At 51.0% G+C, this 17,397-nt stretch overlaps 1 protein-coding gene across 6 annotated transcripts in view; it reads right to left on the reverse strand.

Annotated features, from left to right (window-relative positions):
* The window catches only part of Ep400 (E1A binding protein p400), a 109,825-nt gene that overhangs the window by 50,040 nt on the left and 42,388 nt on the right, over positions 1-17,397 (reverse strand). For all 6 annotated transcript variants that reach the window (XM_023720643.1, XM_004635847.2, XM_004635846.2 and 3 more), the window contains 11 exons: positions 15,526-15,615; positions 12,702-12,809; positions 10,895-11,085; positions 10,290-10,467; positions 5,604-5,740; positions 4,226-4,395; positions 3,780-3,954; positions 3,551-3,687; positions 2,728-2,914; positions 1,755-1,921; positions 322-491 (listed from right to left, as the gene is read on the reverse strand). In XM_023720643.1, the coding sequence (XP_023576411.1) occupies positions 322-491; positions 1,755-1,921; positions 2,728-2,914; positions 3,551-3,687; positions 3,780-3,954; positions 4,226-4,395; positions 5,604-5,740; positions 10,290-10,467; positions 10,895-11,085; positions 12,702-12,809; positions 15,526-15,615 (1,710 nt within the window). The remainder of the gene's footprint in view (positions 1-321; positions 492-1,754; positions 1,922-2,727; positions 2,915-3,550; positions 3,688-3,779; positions 3,955-4,225; positions 4,396-5,603; positions 5,741-10,289; positions 10,468-10,894; positions 11,086-12,701; positions 12,810-15,525; positions 15,616-17,397) is intronic.

Raw genomic sequence — 17,397 nt, forward strand, 5'->3', positions numbered from 1 at the left:
TGCAGGCTAGACTGCCTGTTAGGATGTTTCCTGCCATTTCACCCTATCCTCTCCAAAGTAATCGTCAGTGAAGTCGAAACGATGGTACAAACTGTAACAAGAACAGACTTTCTGGGAAGTTTCCCGAATGACTTTGACATACACAAAGGAAAAATGTTCTGCCGTCATCATCATCAACACTCATCTCAGCTGGGAATGGTTTCTTGTACAGAGAAAAACCTAGCGCAAGAAAGAGAAGGCATCCAAGGCCTTGGAGCTGCACCTGGAAGCCCTCCCCCACCCCAAGCCTCCCACAGTGCTGAGGGTGACAGGTGCTGATACCTTTCATGTCCGGGTTTGCAGAGAATGTGGCAATAGGCGGCCGCCCTCGAACCGGGCCCTGTGGGGCAGCAGCGGTCGCATTAACGTTGGCTGTCCGGGGTGGATGTGTGCTGGGGAATGCCACGGTACGACCTTCGGGCTTCTGGCCATACTGCACAGGCTGGAACAACCTAGACTCCCGTTGGGCAAGCAGGAAGACACAGAGCTCAGCTAGCTGCAGAAAACCTAGTTCCACAGCACCACCCTGGAGAATAGTGTCTGGTCCCCAGCTTCGGAAGGGCAGGCTGGAGAGGTGGGGAGGGGTCTACAAGCTGCTCCAAGAAGCTCACCATCACCCCTGTGAGCTACTAACAAACTCTGCTCGCAAACCTGGCACAGTGACCCCAATTCACAGTTACCCAGAGGCAAGTATGTCCCTGGGTCTTACGTACACAGCCCTGTGAGACAGAAAAATACCTTTGGCACAGAACGCCCATGTGACTCTAGCTTAGAGGAAGAGCCAAGTGGGGAAAAGTCACCCTATTTTTTGTTTTTATTATTTTTTTAAATTTATTTTTGTCTTTTTGAGACAAGGTCTCACTATGCAGCTCAGGCTAGCCTTGGACTCACTTTGTAGCCCAGGCTGGCCTCGAACTTGAAATGATCCTCCTGCCTCAGCCTCCCAAGTGCTGGGATTACAAGTGTGCACCATGGCTCCTGAACACCCTGCTGAAGCAGTGGGCGAAGAGGGTGATTCAGAAGGCGGTCGAGGACAACAGGGCCTATGAAAGCCCTGCTCAAGAGCAGGGACCTAATGGAGCACACTTTTTTCTTTACCTACAAAATAGTAATGGTAGTTTCCAAAACCCATTCATAAAACAGCAGGCAGAGAAGCCACCGAAGGCCTTCAGCAAAGCCCAGAAAGCACAGGCAGACGAATCCGTGCTCCCTGGGCAGTGGGCAGAGGGGACTGGCCCTTGTCTCAAAAATACCCATTTATATTTTCTTTTTCACCCAAATGCAGGATTTTGCTTATTTCTTTGCTATTTTTTACCTGTCCTGAGTCCTTTACATTACAATTTCATCATCTAAACTGTCTCTTCCAGCCTCATGTCCTGGACCGGTGTACAGTGGCCAGCGTGGTCCTTCCACCTGCTTTTGTCAGCGGCGTACCCTCACGACACTGACTTCTGGCCAGGGTATGACAGCAGCACCACAGCTGGCACCAGACTGAATTCAGCCCAAAGACAAGCAAGAAGAGCAGGAGCAGCCACGCTGTGCTACCTAGTGGGGCCTGCAGATAGTCCTGCCTGCTCACCGAGAAGCTGAGAGCCCAGGGAGACCAGCGACAGCCCAGGCCCAAGGAGGGGCCTAAGCCCACAGCCCGGGGGCGCTCCGCAGGGCAGGGCGTGGGCGGGACTGGAGCACACCACTTACAACTCATTCCCACATACCTGCTGGCTTTCAGCTTCACTGCTACTGGCCGGGCCGGCGGAGGTGGGGAGGCAAAGATATCCTCCATCAGCTTCCGAGTCACCTTTTTCTTAGATAGCAGCTCTGCCTCATGGCGAGTGATTTTATTTTCTAATCCGATGAGGTCAAATATAGAAAGATCAGTTTCCTAAAGGCAGAAAAGCAAATGTTGCATGACGTGTAGCAGCAGAGAAAAGGAAGCCTGCTACAAGGAGAGGCCCTGGCCTGAGCAGCTCCAGAACAGCGCCAACAGCCCGAGTGCTCTCCTACCCTGGGCAAGCAGGCGAGGCGCTGGCGTGGGGAGAGAGGAGGAGAGACTCAGACCCACAGAGCAGGAGGGAGAGTACAGCAAGATGCAGCACTTCCGTCCGCCAGGAGCCAGTCCTGCCTTGGCCAGATCAAGCACTCACCATCCGACACCACCACCCTGCTTCCTGGTACCGGGATGACGAGAGCAACCCTCCTCTACCAGCAGGCTAAGCGGCTCAAGAGGGTTACTGGCCCAGGAGGGAGGTAAGGTGCCTGGCTGCAGAGGAGCCATCGGCAGCAGTGTGAGAGCCAGAAAAGGGCATGTGACCCACAACTGCACGCCAGGGCGCTGCTGAGGGCACAGGATCCATGTGCACCCGCCCTCAGCAGGAGTGCCCTCAGCAGCGCCACGCCACTCACAGGAGCCCAGGAAGAGTGGAAGAAGGGTAAGCACACATGGGCCGCCACATGGGCAGACACCAACTAGTCTTCAAAAGGCAAGAAGTCCCAGTGCTTACTACACACAGGGTGCACCCTGGAAATGCACTACCTAAGAGGAGCCAGTCACGTGGAGCCAAGGGATTCCACTAGAGAATGTTCGGAACAGGCAAACCAGAGAGAGAACAAGGGTGTGGAGATGTGCAGGGCAGGATCTATAACGTGCCTGGGCAAGAGGTGCAACAGCAACAGCTTCTGCACACTCACCTTCCAGAAATCTCTCTCTAGGGCCTTCAGGATCAGTGAGGCCGACCAGTACTGCAGAGCCGCTGCCACGTAGGAGGAGTCCGGGCACCTTGGCTCAACGAGTCCAGGGTGGTTGCAGATGCGCTGCAGCCTCATCAGGATACTCAGCACATTGATGAAGTGCCCACTTTTCAAAGCCTCTTGAGTCCTGCACAGGGGGCATGGGACATGAACTAGGCTAGCAGCTGAAGCCTAATGCCCACACAGGCTTCCTGCACCCACTGTTCAGGTGTCCCTCGATAATAGGACACCATGCCTCAGAAGCCACCAGGACAGGGAGGTTCAGGTATCCCGGGGGCCATGAAGGGTGGAGGACGAGCAGAGGTAGAGTGGAGTGAAGATGCCCTGCTCTGCATCTCAGGGAAGATTCAGAAGGGTACAGAGAGGTGGGAGGCATGGGCAGGCATGGTGGTACACACCTGTGATCCCAGCACCTGGGGAGGCAACGGCAACAGGATCACAAGTTCAAGTCCTGCCTGGATAAGTCAGTGACTTACTCAAGACCCTGTCTCAGGGCTGGTGAGATAGCTCAGCAGTCTAAAGTACCTGCTCAGGCAAGCTCAGGCAAGCACAGGGACTGTGGCTTGGTTCCCTGACACCACATGCTGCACCAGCCCCTCGTCCTGAGGGCAGGCTGGAGCAGTCACACGGTAGAGGGAGATCACTGCCAGCCCAAGAGGTGAGGTTCCAGAGGTCAGGGCCCTGCTCCAGGCCCGGCCTACGAACAGGAGCTCAGCATAGGCCAGAGCACGCACCTCCTCCTGAGGCAGTGCGCAGCACTCACCCAGGCTGCAGGATGACGTCCTCGTACAAAGCCTTCTGCCGGCTGGAGAGGCGACACTTCAGCACGTGCTCGTACTTCTTTGTCAGCTGCTTCTCCACATCTCTCTTTGTCCTCCTCAGAATGAATGGCTGTGTCACCTGAAGAAAAAGAACAACTGTTTCTCCCTCAAAACAAAGCGGCAATGCCTTGGCAGTAATGTCAGCACCTGAGTATGGGAGGAGAGACGTACCCTGTGCAGCCTGATGACCACCTTGTGATAATAATCCTGGTTCTCATCGCTGGGCGCCTTCAGTGGAAAGCTCAGGTAGGGCCGGGAGATGCCGGGGATGAGGAAGTGCACCATGGTCCACAGCTCCAGGAAGGTGTTGTGCAGGGGTGCGTCAAGCAGAAGCAGGCGCTGCTGGCTGCAAGGACAGCAAGCAACGCTAGGCTCCCAGCCACACCCCCCCAGTGCCCCACTGCTCTCTAGCTAGGCTGGAAAGGGGCGAGTTCAGCTCCAGGAGCCAACTCTGTGCACTCACACCTCTGTGGACCATGAGGGTAAAGGCAACTCCTTGTGGCTAAAAGCAAGCATGCATGTGTCTGCAATGACTCTGCTTCTCCTAAAGAGGAGGATGCAGTGACTACAGGTTCCCCGGGCTGCATGGCAGTGACAACACTAAGGGGCAGTCGGACCTCTGTAGGTTGAACACTGCTTCCCAGTGCTGCTCCACCATGCCCTTCACACGCTGCATCTCATCGATGACGAGGCACCTCCAGCGTACACGGGAGAAGGCAGCGTAGCCCCTGAAGAAGTGCTTGTAGGATGTGACACAGACGTGGAAGCTGTTCGGCTTGGTCCAATCCTGCGGCACAACAAGGAGCTCATCACCTGGCCGGGTCCTTGGCAACCACAGCCAGTTCAACAGGGCAGCGTTCAGCATGAGGCCACACTGCGCCACGCTCACAGGCAACCCTCTACTCTGAACAATTTCTGTTACTGCACAGAAAATGGCTTGGCTGACACGCTTCTCTTCTCCCCTCTTCTCGCCTGAAGCAGGCATGTCCACCCAAGAGCCACGCTGGCCCTCACAGCTAGTGAGGCAGCCCTGCAAGATGGCAAACTCCCAACTTGTGCTTTTCCATGATGTTCTCATGACTCGGCTGCCGCTCAGGTGACAGCAGAGCACTACGGAGGGGACAGCAGTGCAGCCCAGGCCGCCGAGGGCTGGGCACACACCCAAGATGCTACAGCTTCTAGGGAGGCACTGACAGCCACCCACAGAAGGACTGTCAGAGAGGGAGCTTCCACAGCACCTGATCTGAGCCAGGAGAAACTCATCAGGAGGTAAGCTGAGTATCTAGGCCGCAACTGACGGCACTGTGGCCTTCGCAAGAGCAAGTTAGTAACAAGAGACAGGCTATGATCCGGACATTCCCCCCCAGATCCGTGTGGTCCACAACAAGGAGTGGCTGTCTCTGCCTCCCTCCCCAGTGGTCAGGACCTCCAAAGGGCCGCAGCTCCGAAGTGACGCCAGGCCCTCACCCACAGAGCTGCCTGGGCCCTGGCCTTGGGTTTCCAGCACCCTGAGTTGTGAGAGAGCTTTGCTTGTTTATAAATTACCTCATGTGCAGTATGGTGCCACAGCAACACCAAGAGACCAAGACAAATAGAAAATCTAACTCAAGGTACTAATGTTTTAGTAACTAGGACTCAGTGCTGTCTAACAGCAAGGCAAAATCTTACACACAAAAATCTGTGACCAATATATACACCCACATAAGACCTAGCACTATAAAGCACAGGGGACAAAAGAAATTCATGGGCACGTCACATTCTGGCGAACACTCCCGTGGAAATTATTCTCTGGGTCCGGAATTCAGCACTGGGGATACAACATAAACAAGCAGCCAGGCCCAAAGTGGAGCACACCCACCTCGGTCCTCTATACTTTCTAGGGACTCACAGTTGTAGTCACATGAATGAATAAGTCTTCACATTGCGAAATTCTATAAATACCAAGACGGCTTTCTGTTTCATTTCATGCTTTAAAAAAAAAAAAAAAAAAATTACCTGTCTCTTTGCTTTGAGTTCTCTGTGGCTGCCAACATAGGAGAGTGTTTTGAGCCCAGGACACCATCGTTTCAACTCCAGTTCCCACTTGAGTATGTTGCAACTTCTTACAACAACAAGATGCGGACCCCAATTACCTACAAAAGAGCAAAAACTGAATTTCCCAGCCACCACTGAGGAAGCTGCCAAGTCCAGGCACCCAGCACCAGGGCCAGAAACTGAGCAGCAGCTGTCAGAAAGAGCCTGCGCACAGGGTAGACAGGCACTTGGAGAACAGGCTCTGTACCACCCCACCCCGCTCCCCAGCCATCCCCCGCCCAGTACTGGGTACTAGGTCTCCACTATCCTGCTGTAGGGGAGACCCCTGTAAACTTCTGAAACAGCAGGCACCTCTGGACGAGCACTCACTAAAACCCCTAAGCACAGTGATCCCAATCTAAGCCCAGAGGACATCTGCAGCACAGTGAAAACCCAAACAAGGCCAAGCCCCCCAGCCCTACCCAAGGGCTCTGGCGGGCAGGTGCCCCACCCACAGCATTGCCGAGAAAGTGTTCCTTGGGAGCATGCGACAGTCAGAGCACCCCTAAGCCACCAAGTGACTGTTCTGAAAGCTCACACTGTTAAGATTCATCTCAGTAACAGGCACAGTAACAGATTTCAACCTCTGCACCATACATGAAGCTGCAATCTGCTGAAAGAACCAGCAAGCTTTAAAGACATTTTCAATGACTGCATCAGCAGTCATTCCTGTTCACACACAGAGCACTGCCACCAACTCCAGAAAAGGAACTAAGGATGTTAACAGAAATTTCACAAACAACAATACAAGCGGACCATAAAGCCTTCAAAGCACAGCCACACAAGTGAGAAAACACCCTTTAAGTCTGGGGATCTGGCTCAGCAGTAGAACGCTTGCCTAGCAAGCTGGAAACCTTTGGTTTGGTTTTCAGCATCAAAAACAAAAAGATAAACCTCAGCTAAAACACAAATACAAAAAAGAGAGAGGAAAAAGGAAAAAACAAACAAAAAACCCTCAAACAAGACAGGGTTCTCTAGAAAAGAGGAAGCAATTAAAAAGCCTAAGTAGGTCTCCTCTCTGTTCTTACACAGGGAAACGTGACTACGGACCTGTGTTGAGCATGTCTGTTAGCTGAAAAGGCAGGGCAGGACATTCAACAGGCTGTCCCTTCAAAAAACAAAATATGAAATAAAAAGTCCAGCATGGGGCACATGTCTCTGGGAAGCTGAGGCAGAAAAACTGCAAGTCTGAGACCGGCCCGGGCTTTACAGCAAGTTCAAGGTCAGCCTGGAATACAGCAACCCCGTCTTAAAAAGAAAAATCAGAAACAGAGGGGGTAGAGGGACGGAGAGAGACACACAGACAGAGACGAGGATGAGTATGAGCCAGCACAGCAGCACACAACTACTGTGGAGGCTGAGGCAAGAGGAGGGCAAACTCGATTCCAACCTGGATGACTTAGCGTGACACTGTCTCAACTCACAACAGAACATGCGGGGATATGGGGAAGCATTCCCTGGATTCTCTCCACAGCTGCTGCGTGCCAAGGTCTGGGAAAAGTGGCTGGCAGGGTCTGTCACCAGGCAAGCCCTGAGGCAAGGGACAGACTCATGCACGCAACAAAATAAAATCCCTGGGTTTAGAAACACAGACTTCTTCCTATCTTTACCATGGGCATCTCCGTTTTCCAAGGTTTCAGTTACCCAGCATTAACCATTGTCCAAAAACATGGAACTAGGGAGTTTCAGAAACACACAACCCTGAAGCTTAACTTGCACACTGCTCTGAGCAGCCCTCTGCCCAGCCGAGAGCCCCTCTAGTGATAGTCATCGTGCCACACTGCCTGTGTGCACACAGCCCTTATTCATGTCTTAACTTCACGAGGCTGGTGACACAGCTCAGCCATGCATAGACACTAAGGGGAGCCGTGAAGGCTTTCTGTACGTGGAAAGGGGATGCTCTCAACTTGGGAAAAGATGTGACACATGCAGAGAGTGGTCCTACCCAAGGTTATGGCACCCACTGGGGCTGGGGCCACGTGTGTCCCCTGCACAGACGGGAGATGACGCTGCTGTAAATGTAGTAAATGCTAGCATTTTCCCCATCTGAACATTACTCAGTGAGGCCGGGTGGTTCTTTTACCCTGAAGGAAGTACATAAATACAGCTACTATAAAGTACTATATTTAAAACTACAGTACTAAAAAAAATAATAAAACTACAGTACTGAAAGAGGTCAAGGGGGGAAAGCAAAGAACCTGGAGTCCATCCTCTGTGTGCACCTAAAGACTGAACACAGTGTCCAAGGCTATCCCAGCAGAAGCCACTCCCAAACCAGGCTCCATCTCCCCATCTGAGGAGCCCCACGAGGTGGCTGTGTCCTTTGGGCCCAGTGTCACTGACACCCTGCCGCATGCTGACCCTGTCTCCAGCATGCCCACTAAGGTTCTCAGATGCCAGCAGGGCCAGGCTGTGTCCACTCCCCTGACACAACAGCAGCACCTGCTGCGAGTCTGTGCCTGGCAGCAAAGGGGACACTGCTGACAGAGAAGAACAGCAAGTCCTCTCCTGCTAGGCAGGAGGAATGCATGGGGCATGCCCCCTGCCCAGGTAAGGCCATGTGCTAGGCCTCATCCAACAGCTAGGAGTGGACAGGGCACTGATCCTCAAGACTGGTAGACTGGAGGCCTGGCACAGGACACAGAGGCACAGAGGCTGGAGGGGAAGAGGCAGGCGTGAGCATGCGGGGCCGCCACCCCCCCCACACACATCCACATCACCTGCCAGGCTGAGAGCCCACACTGCTCCACTGCTGCTCACCCAGGCGCAGCACGAACTGCTGGCCACCGACTCCTCACACTGCAGGGTGACACTTCTGTGAAATAACTCGCTTTTACTTAAAGTCTCACAGCAGGGGCGGGTGTATCGCATGAGACTCTAAGTAAAAGTGAGCTATTTCACCTAATACTTGTGAGACTAACAGGCATCAATGAGAAAGATGGAGTCAATACAAATGACATAAAAAGAATATGGGCAGAAGTAATAGCAGAGGGCTGGAGAGATGGCTCAGTGGTCTAAAGCACCTACTTGAAACAAGCTTGGCAAAGCACAGGGACCGCAGTTCGATCCCCCAGCACCACATGCCAGCCAGCCCCGCCCCCTGGTGGGCTGAGCTGGCCACACACACACACAATAAATAAATGTAATAAATAAAAATAAATAAATAATTTAAAAAAAGCAACTAATTTAAAAAAAAAAAAAGAAGGAATAGCAGAACACCAAATAACTTCAACCCAATTAAAAACACATGGGGGGGGGCTGGAGAGATGGCTCAGTGGTCTAAGGCACCTACTTAGAACAAGCTTGGCAAAGCATCAGGGACCGCGGTTCAATCCCCCAGCACCACATGCCAGCCAGCCCCGCCCCCTGGTGGGCTGAGCTGGCCTCTCTCTCTCTCTCTCTCTCTCTCTCTCTCTCTCTCTCTCTCTCTCTCTCTCTCTCTCTCTCTCTCTCTCTCAAATAAATAAAAATAAAAAAATAAAAAAATAAACACATTTAAAAAAAATTAAAAAAAAAATTTATTAAAAAAAAAAAAAAAAAAAAAAAAACCACATGGGGGGAGGGGAGGGCCCACTAGCTCAGCTGTTCAAGTGCCTGCTTCAACAAAGCAGTCAGGCTCAGGTTGCTGTGGTTCGAGCCCCAGAACTCAGGCCAGCCAAACCTGCCCTGAAGGCATTCGGAGACAGTCAAAAAAATAAAAAATAAAAAAAATAAAATCCTAAAAACATACCAAGACATATAATAGTCAAGATCCAAGAAATCCAGCACAAGAATAATATACTGAAAGCCGCTAGAGAAAAGCAGCAGATCACATTCAAAGGAAAACCCATCAGAATTACGGCCGACTTCTCTTCACAAACCATGAAGGCAAGAAGAGCATGGAGCAGAGTACTTCAAGTCCTCTATGAAAACAAATTCCAGCCCAGACTACTATACCCTGCAAAACTCTCCTTCAAGTTTGATGGAGAAGTGAAATACTTCCATGACAAATAACAACTGAAGAATTTCATGATGACAAAGCCAACCCTATTTCAACTGTGAATGAGCTTTATGTCTCTATAGTAAACTTCTAAAATTTTTCTTTCTGTTTATTTAGATACAAAGTCTCGCTACACAGTTCGCACTTGTAGTCATCCTCCTGTCTCAGCCTCCCCAGCGCTGGATTACAGGCATGTGCTACCACATCCAGTTTTGGGAAAGCATGGCTCGGCCAGGATTCCAGGGCCAGTACAGCATACGGTACCAGTACCTGCCGGCGTATGGTACAAATACCAGGGATCAAACTTGGGACCTGGAGCTTGCCAGGTAGGTGCTTAGACCTCCAAGCTAATCTCCCCAGCCCTAAATTTTTTCTTTCTTGAAACAAGGTCTTGCCATGCATGCTGCCAAGGTCAGCCTTGAACTTCTGGGCTCAACCAATCCTGACTCAGCCTCTCAAGTAGCTAGGGCTAAAGATGCCACTACCTCGCCCTGAGGTAACGAGTGCTTCTGAGCTACACTCTGCACAGGAGCAAGAAGATCAGAAGGCCAGCTTAAACACTCTATCAGACACACACCTGCTACTAAGCTGAGTGAACATGCACTCCTCCAGAGAACCAGAGGCCTTACCTTCATTACAGGCCAGGTGAGCAAAGAGAGCGATGATCTGCACGGTTTTGCCGAGCCCAGCCTCGTCAGCCAGGATGCCATTGAGGTTCTTTCTGTAGAGCTTGGCCAACCAGTCGAGGCCAATCTTCTGGTAGTCTCGGAGGGCACCATACAGCAAAGATGGAGCACTGAACTTCACCTGCAGGAGAGACCAGCTAGGCCACAGCTGCTTGCCAAGACGACCACAAAACCTTTCCTCATGGCTGGCCCAACAGCAGGCACCTGGCCATCCCTGCACCCAGGAGACTGAGGCAGGAGGACTGCAAGTCCGAACCCAATATAGCAAACTCGGTGACTTGGTGAGATCCTGTCTGAAAATTAAAAATAGCTGAGAACACAGCTCAGTGCCTAAGCCCTGGGTTCGATCCCCAGTGAACCCTCCATAAACTAGAAAGCCACATGACACACCTATTAAATAGCCTCAGATGTCTTAGAGGAACAGAAGACAGCAAAGAGCTGCCTTTCATAGCACCAGGAACACAAGAGCACATCTGGGGGAAGGCAGAGCTCCCTTGAAACCTGTGCACTAAGCCCCACCCCAACCCCAGGCCAGGCCAGTGCCTCACCGCAGTTGTGACTCGGGCACTGCCCTTGGGCAGGATAGCTTCAGCCACAGCAGTGACCTCTGCGATGTCCTTGGTGTTGGGTTTGCTAACACTCATCCTCTCTGCAGCTTTGAACTGGTCCATGATAAACAGAGAGTCTATGAGCACCAGGTCCCGGCGGGTCTCCCTGTCCCCCAGGCAGACGTCCACATCTGCAACAGTGAGGAGACAATGAACAGGGCTGTTGTGAGTTTTATGAACCTAAGCCTTGAGAAGGGGAAAAGGGAAACACAGTAAAACAAAACACCTAACAGAAGTAATCATTCTCTGTGCTGTTTTTAGTTTTGGGCCTTTGTGGTATTGGAAACTGAATCCCGGGCCTTTGTACTGAGCTACATTCCCAACTTTTTTTTTTTTTTTTTTGTATTTTAACTGTGAAACAGACAGAATCCCAGGTTGGGCTAGAACTTACAAGCCTCCTCCTTAGTCTTCTGAATGCTGGGATTATAGGGTATAGAACCATTCTGGCTTTGTTTTCCATTTTTAAAAAGCTACTGTTGATAAATGAGCACTGTTGTGAAATACCATAGTTAAGACCGTTCTAGAAAGATCTCAGAACACAATGTGCCAATTGCCTGGAACTTAAGAAAGGGACCCAGTATCGTGCAGATTTATAGGGGACTCAGGCTTAGTGATCTCTCCTCTAATACCACCGAGAAAGGAAAAACTAGACACAAGGAGTACCCTCCCTGACACCTTGCTGAGGGGTCTGACTCACTGCCACCTCTCCCATGCACCTGTGTCCACCACTCAGCACAGGACAGAGCATGTGCCTGGTTTCACTTTGCGCATCTGCCCAAAATGTCTGACGCATAAGCAAACTCCTCCAAACACAAGTGCTACACGAATATGGCGCAATCAGTATAAACGTGACCAAACTGAGGTCCGTAAAACAACGACTTGGGCCGGGAGGCGGCTCAGTGGAACAAGCGCTTCCCTGGCAGGCGTAAGTACCTGAGTTCAATCCCCAGTTCCGCAAAAAAAAAAACAATGACTTAGAAATAAGGTAGTAAGAGTTCCAAGCCGGGTTGGCTGGTGGCACACTCCTGTAATCCCAGCACTCTAGGAGGCCAAGTTAAGAGGGGTGCTGCAAATTCAAGACAAGCCTGGCTGGCCTACATACCAAAGTAAAGGTCAGCCTGGAATATACAGCAAGACTCTGATCGCAAAAAAGAAAAATCGAAGATAATAGTAATAAAATCCAATGAAATAAAAAAAGGACTTGGGGGGAGGGCTGGCTAAATAGCCCAGCGGAGTAAAGCGCCTGAAAGCAGGCATAGGGGCCAGGGGTTCAATCCTCAGGCCTGCTGTGCTGGCCCCGCCCCCAGGATGCGCTGAGATGGCAATTGAGACTGGGCGTGGTGGGGCGCACCTGTAATCTCGGCTCTTGGGAGGCTGTAAACAGGTGGATCACTACAAACCTGATCTAGTAGTGAGACCCTGAATGCCCTGTAGACCCTTCCCTAAAATACAAAAAAAAAAGGACTGGGGACATAGCTCAGTGCAAAGGCCCTTGGTTCAACCCTTACAAATACACACACACACACACACACACACACACACACACACACAAATTTCTACAACCATCATAGCTGGATCAAGTGCTCCATAATAGCACTTTTTAGGCCACTAAGTAAGAAGCACAGAATTTTAAATCTATTCAATTAAAAATTACATATTAAATACACTGCCAATTGTTTCTTTTATCAAACTAAATCCTTTAGGGTAACCCATGCATGCTCGTTGGCTTATGCTGCAAGAAACACACCCTCGTCTCCGCTTGACTCCTCCTTGACAGGCTCGGGCGGGGTCCACTGGAAGCCCGGGAGGAAGGCGCCTTCATACAGCTTCACCAGATCCACGAGGGGCAGCTCAGCTGCAGAGGCAGGATATTAGTGCTGGCCCACCACACTGCCTGGACGCAGCAGGAAGCAGCCAGAGCGCAGTGGGTGGTGCAGGGTGCCAGGCAGCTGCGCCCCAGCCTGCCACATGGCTTCGGGGAACAGCACAAACGACTGCTCACCCCTAGGGAGGACTAAAAGGGGCTGAAGTCTTCAGGGGACTGAAGTCTTTCTGATTAGGTTTTCAGACTTTGAACACTTGTAATTAGAAAATCTCACATGCAAAATACTCCAAAATCTGAAGCTTTTGAACATCACTTTCTTGGTGCTCAAAATGTTGGATTTTAAAGCATTGGGACTGGCGACTTTGGGATTAGGGATGCAGAACCCGCACATCCTAAAAGCACATTAACGTCTTCTAAAAACTAAGATGGTCATCCATTACTGAGACCAGATCTGAGTATTTTCCTTATAAACTAAAGACCTGTTAAGGCTGGATGTGGCGGCTCATGCCCATAGTTCCAGCACGTGGGAGGCAGGGGCAGGAGTATGAGGCCAGACTGTGCTGTGCAACAAGATCAAGGCCAGCCTAGCTACACAGCAGGACCCGGTCTCTCAAAACACAAAATAGAACTAGCTGAGCCGGGAGTGATGGTCCACGCCTCCTGAGGCAGGAGGTTACTGGGAGTGCCGGACCAGCCTAGCTACAAAGGAGCTCAAGTCCACCCTTAACTACACAAGGAGACCCTGTCACAAAAAGACAAAAAAAAAAAAAAAAAAAAAAAAAAAAAAAGACTAAAAAGAAGTACAACTAACAGAAGATAGAACAGCGTAACACTTAAAAATACCTGATTAATGCTTAAAGCAAGCATAAAGGGGTGAATAAATAAAAAAGCGTATTACATGCTGTCTCAAGAGATACACTTTAAATAAAGAGCCCGAGTTAGAAGGGAACAGAGTGTATCTCTGGAGGAAGCTCCACACTGACAGGACTAGCAGTCATTAGGAATGCCCACCAACTGTTAGCCACAAAGCACAGAAGCCAGGACGTGCAGGGACAGCTGGACGGGGCCTGCAGACAGCCACACACAGAGCTTCCTAACACGAACATAACGCCGACAGCACACAGAGAAACTGCAGACAAGAGATGTGAATAAGGAGCAAGAAGAGGGCAGAGCTAAGGCTCAGGGTGGCAGCAGGCCCTGGCTCTACCCTCAGCACCAAAAAGAGAGGGCTCCTGGAGGCCAGCTTGAGTAACAAGAGATCTGAAACTCGGTAGACAAGTTATCCACAGCAGGAACAGCCTGAGTTCAGAACAGAGAGCAGACCTGTGCACCTCGTAACACAGCCTCAGAACAGAAAACAAGCCTGCCAGAAAGAGGAGGAGCAGGTTTCCGCTCCCAGGATGAGAAATCGACACACACCTGGGCCAACGGTGTCGGTGGTGGACACCTGAGGGACACTGACTGTGAGGCGTGACTCAACTGCTGTGAGCGCAAACAGCTCACGCGCACGTGGGTCTGGAAGAAGCTGCCCCAACAGGATGCAGAAGGGGAAAACATAAAAGCCGCCATCTGAGCAAGATTAATGTGCGTTAGTGAAAAGGCTCAATCTCAGGCTGGGCTGTTGCTCAGTGGTAGAGCACTTTCCTGGCACCCATAAAGTCCTGGTTCAATTTCCAGCAGCACAAACAAAAAGTTAAAATAAATGGCATAGATACTTAAAACTTAGAAAAGGGTTCAATCTCAAAAAGAAAACTTAAATGAAACAAATTCTGAGCAATTTTTAATACTAAACTGAATACCAAGAAAACAAGAAGCCCTGCACTCCCATCTAATCACCTATGGACAGAAGTATGGTCTCTGATCCCGACAAGGTGGCCCACATCTGCAACTCCGTTACTGGGAAGGCTGAGGCAGGAGGGTCACCACGAGGTTGAGGGCAGCCTACACAGTGAGTTCAAGGCCAGCCTGCACTACATAAATGAAACCTTGTCAAAAAACACAACAAAAGGGGCTGGGGAGATGGCTCAGTAGAATAAGCGCTTCCCTGGCAAGCACAAGGGTCTGAGTTCAATCCCCAGTTCTGAAAAAAAAAAAAAAAAATGCTATCCCAAAGGCAATGAAAAGAAAGCAAAGACTGGGAAAGATCAGCACAATACACAAACAACAAAGAAGTCACATCTACAATACAGAAAGCACACAATTCACTAGGTAAAACAAAACCCAACGAACTGGGCAAAGCAGGGAGCAGGTGGTGGCAGGGAAGCGGACCCGCACAGCACCAAGGTGGAGGCCAGCAGTGTGCCCACAGTGCACTGGATACAAAAGCTGTGCACTTGTTGCACGAGTGGTGCTGCCCTACAAGCCAGGCCCCTGGGCACACGCAGAGCACAGCAGCAGGCCACCACGGCAACTAAGGCGCAGCCATAACACCAAGATGACCGGAAACGCCTACGTGTGCAATGCTGCCGAGCAGAGAAATCAACACTCCCAGCAGTCTGACATCCAGATAAACTCTGCTGGGCGCTGCCTCACACGAAGATGTAGGGAAAGAAAAGCCATGAAGAAACAGAGGGTGGCCAGGACCCTGGGACAGAGGGGCCACAGCAGGAGGGGCCTGGGAAGCTCTTTCTTCAGCTACAGGACACCAATGGCCACGCGGGTGAACACCCCCACATGGTGCTGTATTTATACCTGAACCTACTTAATGTTTAGTAAGTATGACTTCCTACAGATCCCAACGGCCTACCTTCTTTGGCCAGATTAGAGAGCTCAGTGTGGTGGTCTACAACCCCTTCGTGTGCCTCCTCTTCTTCAATGGTCTCCTCTTCGTCTTCCACTGAAATGATTGACACTAGAGGTCAGGGACACGTGAAGCTCCACTGCTACTATACACCTCCAGGCTTCGAGACTCTTACAGAGCTGAAGTGAGCTCTTTAGATAGTCGCTTTAATCTAGACATGGTGGCTTTTACGCGAGCAGGAAACGGGAGCATGGTGCCCCTCCCATGTCAGGCGGTAAACAACAGCCTTGGTTCACTGAGATGGCATAGGTCATACCAAGCTCACACACAGTGGCGACCTCTTAGCACAGTGGGGCTGCACAGCGGGAGGGCTATACAGTACAGCTGCCTTCCTCAGCCTTCTTGTTGCATGCTCTGCAGATTCCACCCAAACCCTGTAGCTCTGACAACCCGGATCTGGGCTTTTGGCAGAAAAAGCAGCACCCCCAGCATCCCAGCAGCAGAGCACCTCACATGGGTGGGCCAGCTCTCAGCCTGCTCAGGGGGGCTGCACAATCCTCCCTCAGCAGCAGTCCCCTCTCAAGGACTCCTCCAACTGACATCTGTGCTCACCACTGCATTTTCCCTCATGAACACACACACACAAGCAGAATAATACGGGCCAGGGAGACAGCTCAGTGACATAAGTGCCTGCCTGGCAAGCGTAATGTCCTGAGTTCCATCCCTGGTGCTACAACACAACATAACACAACACAACACAACACAACCAGGGCAACAGCTCTCCATCTCTAGGCACAAAGTGCTCACTCCTTCCTATGAATCTTCACCACCCATCAGGGCTGAAGGGGCACCTGCTGCCAACCTCATGGCCCCCAGGCCCCGAAGCTTCCTGCCCACACATATCGCCCTGGCAGCACCCACCTGGAAGTTCGTTCTGCCCCTCCTCTGCCCCTCTGACTACTCCAAGTCAGAGCAGAGCAATCAGGAAGAAGAAAGGGGAAGTCCAAGTGGCTAAGTTAGTTTGCTCTGAGTTCTACTTAGGCGTCTTGCTTTAAATAAAATTTGGTCAAATATACGAGTCTGCTATGCTGGCCCTGCCCCCAGGGTGTGCTGAAATGGCAATTGAGATTGGGCATGGTAGTGCGCGCCTGTAATCCCAGCTCTTGGGAAGCAGTAAACAGGTGGATCACTACGAGTCTGATCTAGTACTGAGACCCTGACACCCTGTAGACCCTTCCCTAAAACTAAAATACAAAAAAAAGTCTGCTTCAGTATCTTTTTTTCTAGGTACCGGGGATTGAATTCAAGACCTGGCGCTTGCCAGGCACTTAGGCCCCTAAGCTATCTCCCCAACCCCTGCTTCAACATTTTAATTTGCTCCCTAGAATGTGAGAAAGTTAACAAATGTGGAAAAAGGATCCTCCACAAACCATGAAAAGGCCACCAGAGTCCAGATCCAGAAAGTGTGACCCTGGTACAGAAGTGAAGCAGTCTCTTTCCAGGTGACAAGAAATACACGCAGCACTGCTGCTACCACTGCCCAGGAAGGTGGAGTACCCACAGGGACAGGGTGACGTCAGTGGAGTCTGGAGCAGAGTATGGGAGTTCTCACCGGTGGAGCAGATGTATCTCTGACCGTCCTTTCAGGACCAAATGCAAACACTTGGTGCCTGGTGTGATTTGTTAAATCACTGCCCATCTTCCATTGGACACTCCACTACTTCAGGGGCAGAGGACCTGCGTTGGCCAAGGGTGTGCAAGAGACGCAGATGGAGAACGGCATATGCCTGCAGCTGCAGTCTAGCGTGGGCTACAAAGTGGGTTCAAGGCCAGCATGAACTGCATGGCAAAACCCTATTGAGAGGGGAGGGGAGGAGA

The sequence above is a fragment of the Octodon degus genome, unplaced genomic scaffold, assembly GCF_000260255.1.
Source record: "Octodon degus isolate 3935 unplaced genomic scaffold, OctDeg1.0 scaffold00076, whole genome shotgun sequence".
Classification (NCBI taxonomy): Eukaryota; Metazoa; Chordata; class Mammalia; order Rodentia; family Octodontidae; genus Octodon; species Octodon degus.